We start from the raw sequence: 13,291 nt of genomic DNA, 5'->3' as shown, positions 1-13,291 counted from the left end.
GAAACAAAACACCATTTAAGTTGTATATGCACAGAACACGCACACGAAGGGCAGGTTAGCCTGAGCATGCATGCACCTGTGGGCAAGCAGTAACAGCAGGGGAATCTGAGTGCCTGCTCTGTGGAAAGCAGTTCAAAAATGAAACAGACTTACCTGCCTCCCCCAAAAAGACCAACAAACTTTAAATGTAATCAACAATGAAGACAGGAACCAACTAAATAGCCAAAAATAATACAGCGAAATCCCAATTTAAGTTGATAATGGATTTGAGTTTGGTACCTCCCCTGTTGGTTTAAAAATCAAAGATAAACTATAACAGCCTGTCAAAAGTAACCCACAATCTCACAGTAAACAGCAAACCAATCCTATTTTTTAATTCTAGAATTTTTAAATTTTTTTTTAATTTTTATTTATTTATGATAGTCACCGAGAGAGAGAGAGAGAGAGAGAGAGAGAGAGAGAGAGAGGCAGAGACACAGGCGGAGGGAGAAGCAGGCTCCATGCACCGGGAGCCCGATGTGAGATTCGATCCCGGGTCTCCAGGATCGCACCCCGGGCCAAAGGCAGGCGCCAAACCGCTGCGCCACCCAGGGATCCCTAATTCTAGAATTTTTAAAGACAAGGATTAAATATGGGTACCTGGTGGCTCAGGGCATGATGGGGGTGGCGGCAGTCTGGGCTCCACGTGCCGCCCCTCCCCCCAGCTTAGCGGGGAGTTTGCTTCTAACCTCTCCCTCTGCCCCTTATCCTGCTCATGGGCACTCTATCCTCAAATAAATTATCTTTTAAAAAAAAACAAAACAAAACACAAGGCTTTGGGGCCCCTGGGGGCTCAGTCAGTTAAGCGTCTGCCTGCCGTGGGCTCAGGTCTGGGCTCAGGTGGATCCTGGGGTCCTGGGATGTCCCCCCATCCCTCCCCATTGGCTCCCTGCTCAACGGGGAGTTCGCTTTCTCTCCCTCTCACTCTGCCCCTCCCCCACCTTGTGCAGGCTCTGTCTCAAATAAATAAAATCTTTAATAAAAAAAAAAAAAGAAATAAAAATGAACAAACTTATAACTTTTAGAAACTCTGAGCAAACCAGGAGGAAATGAAGTGTAGATTTTCAGAGTGCAACACACCTTCTGGCTATATAATGTCTACACGCAAGACACCAGTGTTTCAATCACCCCCAGGCTGAACTATTAAGAAATCGAAGGGAGGGCAGCCCAGGTGGCTCGGCGGTTTAGCACTGCTTTCAGTCCAGGGCATGACCCTGGAGACCCAGGATTGAGTCCCAGTATGGAGCCTGCTTCCCCCTCTGCCTGTGTCTCTGCCTCTCATGAGTAAATAAATAAAATCTCTTTAAAAAAAAAAAAAAATCTGGGATCCCTGGGTGGCGCAGCGGTTTAGCGCCTGCCTTTGGCCCGGGGCGCGATCCTGGAGACCCGGGATCGAATCCCACGTCGGGCTCCCGGTGCATGGAGCCTGCTTCTCCCTCTGACTATGTCTCTGCCTCTCTCTCTCTCTCACTGTGTGCCTATCATAAATAAATAAAAAAATTTAAAAAAAAAAAATCTAAGGGAGACATGGAGTTACTGAGACAGACACAAAAACAGAATGTGCTGTGTGGAAATGATGCTGGGAGTTCCCTGTGGAGATAAACCTGACCACACATCCCGTATGCTCGGGCTACAGTGGGGAGGGGGCCAGACTCTTCTATTCCCCAGGACCACAACACATCAATATCTACGGGCACATTTCCACAAATAGCAGCAAACGAATAAGAGGCTGCAAAACAAATAGCTACACAAAGGGAACCCAGGAGTCACCACACCCACCTTATGAAACTGTCCCCAAAAGAGCAGCTGAGCAGCTTCTGGATCCTCTCCACTTCTCCACCCCAGTTCCCTTTCTCAGACAGAAAGGAAGCCCCAGTCATCTTTATAATGTGTCAGACACAGCAACCGGCTGACAAACTCCCCCTCCCTGGCCAGCCTCTGCACACCCTTCCCACACTTCCCTCTGCCAACCCTAACAACCACAGATGAGATTTCCCACCCAGCCCTCAGTCCAAGTCCACACAGCCAGGGAACAGAGGACCAGCATTTCTAACAGGATTCCTCCCAAGACTGAGACAGGTGAGAACCAGTGAAACTCATAGAGCCAACACGCCTCAAATGAAAAGCTAGGTTACTAGGATTATTTATGTAAAAAGAAACAGCACTTTTAATTAGGTAAGAAGAGAAACGGCATAGAAACCAAATTATAGGGCCCAGAACATGAAAAAAAAAAAAAAAAAAGCTTCCTATATCCTAAAATCTTTCAACTTCGCTTGATGTGTGACTTGTAAATTATAGCTTCGATCATCAACACACAAGGACATACATATTCAATGTTAAAGATTTGCAAATTACAACGTAAGATCCTAGGGAAGCTGTAACTGGGTGAGGGTCATTTCACTCTCTCCCTCCATGAGGGAGAGCAAGGGCATGCAGGGGAGGGGGGGTTTGTGGTCTGGCAGCCCAGGGCTTAAAGTCCAGCTCAGGCCCTTACACGCTGCACAAACTGAGGCAGGTCATTCAACCTCATCAGAGGCTGAAATCCTGACCCTAACACAGAAGCATCCACCTGCTGGAAGTGGGGGGTTTGGAGGGAGGCAAGAGGATGTGATTTTATTTATTTTTTAATATTTTATTTATTTATTAATGAGAGACACACAGAGAGAGAAGGGGGCAGAGACACAGGCAGAGGGAGAAGCAGGCTCCAGGCAGGGAGCCCGACATGGGACTCGATCCCGGATCTCCAGGATCAGGCCCCGGGCCGAAGGCAGCACTAAACCGCTGAGCCACCCGGGCTTGCCCGAGGATGTGATTTTAAACAAGAAAACACTTTGCATGGTATCTCGAATTAGACACTCAGATGGCAGTCAGTGCTAGCAGTAATAGAGGTAACAGAAAGACTTTACCAGGTTTTCTTAAAGGACAGGATTGGCACTAACAGTATTTGGAGAAAAAAATAAACATGATATTTAAAATATCATCCTCTGACCTTACAAGCAAGTTACTGCTTTCAGGATGCACTTATTTTACTATCTCATGAAGCATAATTCTAAAGGTGCTATCTGACCCCTGATGACCAGGGGTCCTGGCCCTCAACCCACTATGGCAACTGCTGCTAAAGAATCACATTACAGCAAAAGCAAGGAGAGCACAAAGAGGCAGGGGACAATTTCAGGTCTGCCATCTTCCCAGTTTCCAAACAATGGCCCCATGTGCACAAGGAAGCTGTCACAGGACATTAACAGTGATGCCACCTCAATCCTGCGTAGGGCTTCCAGTCAAAGGGTCCCAGCAATCTGGCTCAGGAGACAGGTGCCATCGTGCAACGGGGCTGATTCCTTCTGTGAATTCGGCAACCAGGAGAGTTCACAGGCACTGCCATGAGCAAGGAGAGAAATGACTAACGACGAATCCTGCAAAGTTGGAGTCTCAAGCACTGTAGTTAAACGTTGGGAAAGAGACAAATTGTGCAATGCTGAAAAAAAAAAATTTAAGACTTTGTTTATTCATGAGAGACACAGACAGAAAGAGAGGCAGAGACACAGGCAGAGAAAGAAGCAGGCTCCACACAGGGAGCCCAATGTGGGACTCGATCCAGGGACCCCAGGATCATGCCCTGAGCCAAGGCAGACGCTCAACCGCTGAGCCCCCCAGGCATCCCCAAAATGCTGAAATTTAATGACTCTGCCATGAAGCCTCTTTCATGAGGAGCTGCTCTCACACAGACAACCTACCAGGGGCCATGTAAACTCAAATGTCATATGAAGAAAATGTTTAGCCTGGAAACCATCAAATTAGCACCAGTTCTCATGGCTCCTGAGCCCAAGATATAGTAGGACGGGCAACAACATTTAGATGGAGGTGAAATAACTCTAAAATAAATGTGTAGGGATCCTTGGGTGGCTCAGCGGTTTGGCACCTGCCTTCAGCCCAGGGCATGATCCTGGAGACCTGGGATCAAGTCCTGCATCGGACTCCCTGCATGGAGCCTGCTTCTCCCTCTGCCTGTGTGTGTCACATGAATAAATGGGTGAAATCTTTTAAAAATATATTTTTTTATTTTAAAATAAATACATAAATGTGTGAACTATATCCTGTCCCTGTGCACTCTGATTTTTCAGTTAGTCGCAGTCCCAAGCAGGCCACCTATCATCACCGTGGTACTACAAGGGCAGCAAGGGCTGGAAATAATTTCTTAAAATCAAAGAGAGGTAAAACAGCTACCTACAAACAAGGAACACCTGTATGTTTAGCACTGGGCTAATGAGGAATTTATTCCAGTTATTTGGATGCCAAAATATTAAATCTAATTTAAACTTAGAGATTTTGCTACGTGACCCTAGTTAAAAATATTTATAACAACATTCTAGTCAAAGTATTGTTTCCCAATATCCGTGTGTGCCTTCAGAATAAATAATAGAATTGTACTTTGGGGCTCTTACTAAAGCAATAAAGTTATCCAAAAACTAATAAAATGTATATCTTATTCCTGCAGATCCTAGCACATCTGTTATGCATAACAAGAATTAAGTAAAAGTAAGTGCAACTAAGAAAATGTAACACTAAGAATTCCAATGAACCAGGAGTACCCACAGGTTTGCAGAAATGGTGTTCAAAACATGGGCTATAAAGAATGAAACTTTGAAATGTGGATCAATGTCAGAACAGGAAGTAAAAGGAATTACAGTGGAAGACAACCTCTTACAAATGTTTCCTGTACATAATTTGCAAATTAAAATTAAAAAACTTTGTCCTAGCAGCACCTGGGTGGCTCACTAGGTTAAGCGTCTCCTTCAGCTCAGGTCATGATCCCGGGGTCCTGGGATGGAGCCCCACATCCAGGCTCTCTGCTCAGCAGGGAGTCTGCTTCTCTCTCTTCTGCCCCTCCCCCTGCTTGTGCTCTCTCCATCTCTCTCAAACAAAATCTCTAAATAAATAAATAAAACACTTTGCCCTAAAGCATACATGTCATTTATACATGTCACTTTGCATATACTAAGGGATATGGCTTCTTTAAAACAGATTTCAAATATCAGTCTCTGGTGTATTCATTCATATCTTCCTTTTTTGCATTGAAACCCCCAATTCCACAGAATTCCAAAGTGAGGTGTTCTGTAACTTTTCCAAGACCCATACTCACACACATGAAAGAAAAAGACACCAAGAAGCCCTACCTAAAGTATTCAAGGATTACGCTTTCAAATTTGAATTGTGTTTTTCTTAAGTTCAAGAATAGCTTTATTTTGTGGTTATGAATCTTATATGCGGGGACTACCACTTTAAAAATTACTAAATTGGGGCAGCCTCGGTGGCTTAGCGGTTTAGTGTCGCCTTCAGCCCAGGGTGTGATCCTAGAGACCAGGGATCACCTTCAGCCTAGGATGTGATCCTAGAGACCGGTGATCGAGTCCCATGTCAGGCTGCCAGCATGGAGCCTGTTTCTCTCTGTCTCTCGATCTCTCTCTCTCTCTCTCTGTCTCTCTCTGTATCTCTAATAAATAAATATATATATTTTTTTAATTACTACATTGGGGGCAGCCCGGGGTGGGGGGGCTCAGCAGTTTAGCGCCGCCTTCAGCCCACAGCCTGATCCTGGAGACGGGAAATTGAGTCCCATGTCAGGCTCCCTGCATGGAGCCTGCTTCTCCCTCTGCCTGTGTCTCTGCCTCTCTCTCTCTCTCTCTCTCTCTCTGTCTCTTATGGATAAATATTTTTTTTTAATTACTTCATTAACCATCAATACCACAAAATCAATAGCTGCAAAGTCAATTAGAGACATGAAGGCCTGAGAACAGAGGGCAAATGACCTCACGCAGATACAAACATGGGAACACCACTGTCTCCCCCAAGTGAAACATCCCTAGAAATTCCTTCTTCAACACCAGGGTTGTTGAGACAGTACAGACCGTCCCACATGTACTACACTTCTATTTGGACAGCAACAAAACCTCACCAGAGTGGGAAATTTTGAAGAAAAATGGTGATTGTTCATATCTAAAGATAGGGTTCTCTTAAGTCAGCAGACTTTGACTTACATGCCATATGGATTCCTCAAGTTACCACTTCTTACAGAACCCAAGGAAAGGATCTTTATTTCCCCACAACTCTCTTTTAAGTTACCCTAGACTACCCCTAGAAATTGCCAGAAGCTTGGTCCACCCATTGACAGAGTGACTATTGTTATCTCTCAAATCAACAGAAAATCTTTCCAAAATAACTCAGTTTTGTTCTAGTTTACCCAGAAATTATATTGGATTTGAGTTTTGTTTTATAACTATTTACATATCCTTGATTACTAGTGGAGCTGGCATTTATTTGTTGTGCTTCTTAGAGTTACCTGTTTGTCTATTTTCCTATGGATTATCTTACTGATCTGAGGAAGCCCTTTTTTCCTCACATGTATAGAATTCTTTGATTTGTAATAAATGTTCACTCTCAGTTTGCTGTTGGCCTTTTTTAAATGCTATGTTTTAAATTAATATACAGTGAAGCTGACTGGGGGGTGCTGTTCTATGAAACGTAATACATATAATCAGCACCAAAGCCAAAATACAAAACAGTTCCGTCATCCTCATACGGTCTGTAGTCACACCCTCCCAAACCCTAATTTCTGGCAACCAACCAGTCTGTTCTCTGTCACTATTCTATCTTTCCTAGAATGTCACATAAGTGGAATCATGCAGTGTGCAGCCTTTTGAGACTGCCTTCCTTTACTCAGCATTAGCTGCATGGACCATTTTATCTGTTCACAACTACACTGTTTTAATGCTAACAGTTAATCCAATTGCCAAGGGCCTACAGCCCTTCCCAGCAGCAGGACAACAACAAAGCAGCATACAATATATTTCTTTTCTGGACCTGCACAGAAGAGGAAAGGGCTCACAGAACTCACAGGATTCTGCAGAAACCCTTCCTAAAGAAAAACCAAGTGCAATTCGTCACTGTCCATACCAAGACTACAGATGGTAAGAAAATAAGCCTGATTAACTCACATGAACACCACTAACCCAAAGTACCCTAGACCTAGAATCTATTCTTCACTTCAACTAATGTCTTCATTAAAGCTTTCTCTGTCGGTATAACCACTAAAAGGTACTAATATATGACAAAGCCCAAATAGAGTAATGCTCACAAAATACAAGATTTGCTCTACAGATTTCTCCACACTCCTCACCAACCAGACAAGAGTAGACATGTGGCTAATTAAAATAGTCGGTAATCTAAAAGTCAAGTATATTATCACAAACGAAGTTCTTTATTTCCACAGTACATCTGGCATGAGACCAAAAATTACAGAGTCACACTGAAAAAAACCCCAGAAGCTACACCCTTTCTCCAGCTCAACAATCTATGGCTCATGCTTGGAAAGTCTGCACACATTTGCTCTCCCGCCCCGGTCATATCACCTTTCCCAAGAAGACAGGTGGCTAATAATTTGTTTTGAGGGGCTTCCTCACATGGAAAGGAACAAAAACAGAGGAAATTAAAGTAACAACTATTCAGTTAGCAAACCAAATGTCCCCATGAGTGACTGAGAAATAAAAATGAGTACTTGACACACTTGCCAACCACTGAACAGGAGAGCAAGAATTTCCCATAAACAAGAAGGTCTGCAAGCAAGGCTCAATGAGGTCAAAAAATTGGGAGACAACAGTAGAAATTCTAGCCAGAGGCCTCCTTTTCCTCTTAATAAATTGGCAAAGGTGGAGTGAAATCAGGGCCCTGCAGGGGCTGGGCTGAGTGTGGAGGCAAGGGTCCCAAGAGCAAAAGCTTCCACTATAGGCAAGCAGGCCCAGACATGGTGGGGAGAGGGCAGATGGGAAGGCGGCAGCAAACCAATGCCGCACAGGCCTGGTCTCAGTCTCTAGCTTCTTTTCCTGTTTAGCCCTTTCCCCTCAGTTAAGAGGTACTGCGACAGGAATCCTGAGGGTGGCTCCAGCTGAATAACACATCAGCCAGAAATCCTAAGTGCCAGGGTCACTGAGCAGACTCTGCATCCATGCTCATTTCCTTGCATGCCACTCTGCTAAACAGCTCATCAGCAGAATCTGCGGCAGGACGAGAGAGAGAACTCTGTCTAGCTATCCAATCCCTCCTACCTCTCTCCAACTGTGGGCCCATCCAGATCACTGCCTGCAATCAGCTTCAACGGGGCTGAGAAGCAAAGAGAAGATATAAGAGACCACATTCTTCATCCACAAGGCAAATAACACAGTCACCCTTGGTAGCTCACCCAAGTCCACTCAGCTCAACACTTGGGGGAGGAAGGAGTGAGAAAGGACATCAGAGCAAGCCACCACCTTCCACCATAATGCACTGGGATTCTCCCCCAAATCCATTTCTTCATGGACCAGGAAGCAGCTACTGTTCCTGCCAGTGGCACTACTCAAATCTGTCAAGGCAATGCACTTAAGGAAATAAAACCAATTCATTATAAAATTGAGGAAGAATGAAGGGGGTTGTTAAGACTGCTTTGTATAGTAAACTCATCCCTACCAACAGAAGTGATTTTTATTTAGGCAGTGAAGTGTGGCTATTGATTAAGAATTTGACTTTTCTCTGGAAATATGCCATGGATAGGAGATGAAATTTTATTTTCTCAGTAGAGGAATCAAGTAAATAAACTTACAGATCTCAGATACAGCTGACTTACATTATGACAGCTTCAAATACAACTTGAACTTTCAGTTAGAAACAAATCCCAAATTTATCATAACATTTAAAAGGTCTACCTAGAAAGACCAACCTAAACACTTATTTTTAATATACATTTGAGAAACATATTTAAACCACAGGCTTCGTTTTGAACAGAACCACTTGTGTCTCTTAATCTTGGTTAATCGTTTAAATCATTAAATGGCTTCATTTAAATCTTCATTTGAATCTCAGATAGTTAAACTGCAAAGGGAAAAATACAATATCCCTCATCAATAAGTCAATTTACAAGGTCTCAATGAAAAGTTTCTTTCAGTGATTGTTTTACTGCTCTTTGATTTCTTGAAAGTCACTTACAGGATCATTTTTATCTCTTTCTTCTGAAACTGAGCCTCACTGCCACAGAAAAAGGAGAAACTGACATTCACTCTCAAATTACATTTTTTTCAATTTCCTTTTTCAAAATATTGAGGGTAACAAGGACCAAATTCATAAAACAGTAATTATTACTGGTGCTCACAAAGACCAAAGCTGCCAGATTTCTAAACACACAGATGTAGCATGGAAAACTCACAGGCCAGCTTTGGTTTGGTCAGAAGCATAGATACCAAGAAAAACCAAGCTTTGGTTTTGTCAGAAGCATATATACCAAGAAAAACCAAGCTTTGGTTTTGTCAGAAGCATATATACCAAGAAAAGCTTCCCCCAGTGCCCCATGAGGAAATCATCATATCCAAACACAAAAAGACATGCACACTGCTCTGTCACTAAGTAACAGACTCAATTTTCTTCACATATCCCACAGGAAGAAAGTCTATAGCCAGGAGCCCAGAATAAGATCTAATAATGAAAGAAACCCAACACAATGGGCCATGATGCTTCAGAATAACCACAAACCTTTATCCTCTGCACATTCATCTAATGCCAACCTAAAACATGCCAGGCAGGTTAAAAATAATGCATTTATGTAAGTAACCACCACCACCACCCCCACACACGCACATACACACACACTCTTGCAAGGTTAAATAGAGAGCTCTGAAAGAATGATTTACTGCCATAAGAATAGAACCCCAAAATAGATTGGCAATAAAAGTGATTGGTCCCAGTGGGGTTGAGAACTAATGTAAGCAAAGTCCTGGCCATGAGAGGCCTCCAGGAAGAGTACAGGAGTTGGGGGTGGGGGAGGGGTGGACTTCCTGACCCTGACCCCACCTCTACCAGAGTTCCACTCTGAGCAAGGTACCCAACCTCCTTAGAAGCCTGATTCCTTTTTTGTAAAATAAAAAAGTAAAAAATAAAAAAAACTGAACTGGTTCATATCTGTGATTCTCCACCCCCTTCTTTTTTCCTGTTAAAATCTGCTTTATCTTTTCTGGAGCTGAGGTCTGTACAAAGGGGAAAAGTAAAGCTGGAACTTCACAAACACTCGCAGAAAAATCTTAGCTCCCCTTTAAAACGCCATCACCATGTATTTCTCTTCACTCCACTTTGACACTAATTGACGTGCCTGCTGGAGCCAGGTTTGTAACAGGGAGAATCAGGACTGTCAAAAATGGATAGGTAGTTTTCCGTACCAAGGAGTGGGGAATGGAATGACAACACACCAGCTAAGTCCTTGGGTGAGGTGGATGCTGGGTGCTACCAAGCCGAGGGAAAGGGGGATCACTGCTCTGGAGCCATGAACTACCCAAAGAAAAGTGGAGAATAACCATTAGGTGCTGGGGGCTCAGGGGAAGCCACAGAATCTGAGCCGTTTCCCCACTGACCCCTCTCCAAATGCAAGTCCTAACCCCAGCACCCAACTCAACTTTGGCAGGTGGCAGCGCCCCCCCTGCTTGAGCACTTCCAGTAATGGAAAAAATCACATGGCAGCCCATTCTATTCCTGACCTGCTCTAATTGTTTAAAAAGCCCTATTAGGCTGACGACTTTCTCTTTCTTTCATCCAACCATGGGTACCAGTTTTCAATCCAGGACTACAAAGTTAAAATTTAATGCAGGACTAAGAAGGAATAAAAAGAAGGAAAGGAAATAAGGTAGCCAAGCAAACAGTTCCAGGGTTGAGAAATGAAAGGCAACTAACAGAAATGCTTTATCTAGGGCACCTTGATAATCTTGTACCAGGCTCTTTTTGAAAAATGTTCATACCCTAATCTGTCCAATGTGCACAATGAGAATCTTTTTTTTCTGTGTTTGTACGCCTTAGAAAAGAATAGCAGATTTTACTGATGGACTTGGCCTCTCCATTCAGCCATCCATACTGAATCAAAGTCAGGTGGAGGCTCCTCCCGTGCCTGAGCCACTCTACCAGGTGAGAACCCTACCCAAACTCCTGCTTCATCTGTCCAATCCAAACCCCCCCACCCAACCCCCACAGAACCAACTGAATGGTCCCCCTCTACCCTCTGCTAGACATCACTGTCCTAGATGCTGCAGCCAAGATCTAGGTCAGGGATTCAGAGCTGCCCAGAGGAGGGAAACACTTTAAAAAGATGTTCCAGACTACCCTTGGGATGGGACAGGGCAACTGCTACTACTTAAAATCTGTTCTGGCTCCTGATTCCGAATGAAACAACTAAAAGTATGGTTCACCAAATCATTTTAGGGGGTGAAAGAAAGGAACAAACCAGTTTCCTGAGAGTACTGCCTGGTTTTGCCCAAGACTGAGCCTGACCAAGAGCTGGGGCGTGGAGGCGAGCACAGGCATAGGCATTAGGCATGGCCACCATGACTTACCTCCTCAGGTAAATCCTGGTTAGGGCTACAGTGACAGGGAGCAAGTTTTCTGTGGGCATCCAGTCCAACCCGAGGTCTTTTGGGCTCTTCTGAGCCAAAGAAGTAAGTTCTCTACTGTTCATAATAAAGATGTAAGAAAGTCCGGTCTCAAAAGCACCAAAAACTCCATCTCCAGGGCACAGGAGGCTTTCTAACGAGAGAGGAGCTGAATTCTGCACAGAAGCTATTATTCTGTGACAGGTGGTAGAGACCGAGAAAAGACAGGCTAGACTAGCTTCGGGGCATGAAGGGAAGACGTCCCAGTCCTGCTATTAAGAGGTAAGACGGTCCACCCCACCCCTCTCCCCCCAAAACGCTTTCATTTCAAGGAGTTCATGTTTTCCGAAACCTTTGCTTTCTGCAAGGACCTCACGCAGAGAGGGAGCCCTGGGAAGTCTATTAGCCCCCGGTGACGCTGTATTGTCATTCCCAGCCACATCCAATCTGTTAAAATGACTCAAAAATATCGCCGCTTGGCAAAGATCAAGGAAGCCAGGGGAAGACGGTACTCGAGCAGGCATCTGCCGGCGCCGCTGGCTTGTGTGTGTGGCCCCGGCCCCGGCCCCCGGCGGCAGGCGGCTCCTGGCGACCCAGGTCACCGGAGCTGAGCGGCCCCGAGCGCACGCGCCCCCAGCACACGCCCTCCGCCCTCCGCCCTCCGCCCTCCCCCGGCCCCGGCCCCGGCCCCGGCCCCGGCCCCGGCCCCGGCCCCGGCCCCGGCCCCGGCCCCGGCCCCGGCCCCGCACGCCGCCTCCTCGCCCGCCCCGGGCCTCCCGGCCGTCACCGCGGGAGCTCGCCGCGCGCAGTCCGCGGGGGCCGCCCCCGGAGACAATGGCTCCCGCGCCCCCCGGCCCGCCGCGCTCGCCTCCCCGGGCGGCGGCTGCCAGGGCTGCGGCGGCTCGCAGAGGCCGACCGAGGCCGACCGAGGCCGGGAGGGGCGGGCGGGGCTCCGGGTCCAGCCGCCGCCCGGCCCGGCCCGACGCCGCCGCCCCCGAGCCGCGGCCGCCCCCGAGCCGCGGCCTCCGGGCAGCGGCCTCCGCCCTCGCCGGCCCCGCAGCCCTGCCCCGGCCCTCCCGCGGCCGAGACAAAGGGCCGGCGCCCCACCCCGCAGCGCGGCGGCCGCCGGGGCCGGGGCAGGGCTGCGGGCCGGGGCAGGGCTGCGGGCCGGGGCGGGCCGGGCCGGGAAGGGCCGCGCGAGGCGGCGGGTCGGGGCCGAGGCGCGGCCGGGGTCGCCGCGGGCGGGCGGGCGCCGGCGCCGCAGCTGCACTCACCGGAGCGGAAGAAGGCCGCTATGTCGGCCAGGTCCTTGGCCGCCTCCTCGGCCCCCTCGCCCGCGCCGCCCCCGCAGCCCGAGCCCGCCGCGCTGGCCGCGGTGGCGGGGCCGGACGACGCGGCGGGGGCGGCGGCGCCACCGCTGCTGCCGCTCATGGCTGCGGCCGCGCCCGGCTCGGGCCCCGCGCCCCGCGCCCCTAGCGCCGCGCGCCGCCCGCTCCGCGCAGGGCCTGGCGGCGCCGACGCAGAGCTCCGGGGCGGCCGCGGGCGGCGGCGGCGGCGGCGGCGGCGGCGGCGGCGGCGGCTCGGCCGGGGGAGCGCGCCCACATAGACCGGGCCCCGCCCGGGAGCCGCGAGCCGGCCGCGGGGCGGGGACGCGGAGCCACGGCCTCGGCGGCGCGGGCCGCAGCGCGGGACACGCAGTCGCGAGGGCGGGGGCCCGTGGCCGGCAGGAGCTCCGGGATCACGGGCGCCGGCGGCAGCCGCGAGCCTCCATCTTGATTTCAGACGGGGAAGGAAGGAGGGGGCGGGGGGAAATCACGGCCGAG

General features: G+C 48.3%; 1 protein-coding gene across 2 annotated transcripts in view; it reads right to left on the bottom strand.

Moving 5' to 3' along the window:
• Positions 1-12,933, bottom strand: part of TRIO (trio Rho guanine nucleotide exchange factor) — a 356,945-nt gene extending 344,012 nt beyond the window's left edge. The window contains exon 1 of one of the 2 annotated variants that reach the window (XR_012000490.1): positions 12,743-12,933. Coding sequence is in view for 1 of the 2 variants with exons in the window: in XM_072752731.1 (XP_072608832.1) it covers positions 12,743-12,899 (157 nt within the window). In the remaining variant the exon portion in view is untranslated. The remainder of the gene's footprint in view (positions 1-12,742) is intronic. The other variant, XM_072752731.1, reaches the window with a different exon arrangement.
• Positions 12,934-13,291: the final 358 nt, after the last annotated feature.

This window comes from Vulpes vulpes, chromosome 3 (assembly GCF_048418805.1).
Source record: "Vulpes vulpes isolate BD-2025 chromosome 3, VulVul3, whole genome shotgun sequence".
Taxonomy (NCBI): Eukaryota; Metazoa; Chordata; class Mammalia; order Carnivora; family Canidae; genus Vulpes; species Vulpes vulpes.
The sequence above is the reverse complement of the archived record's forward strand: the minus strand, read 5'-3'. Positions and strand labels throughout refer to the sequence as shown.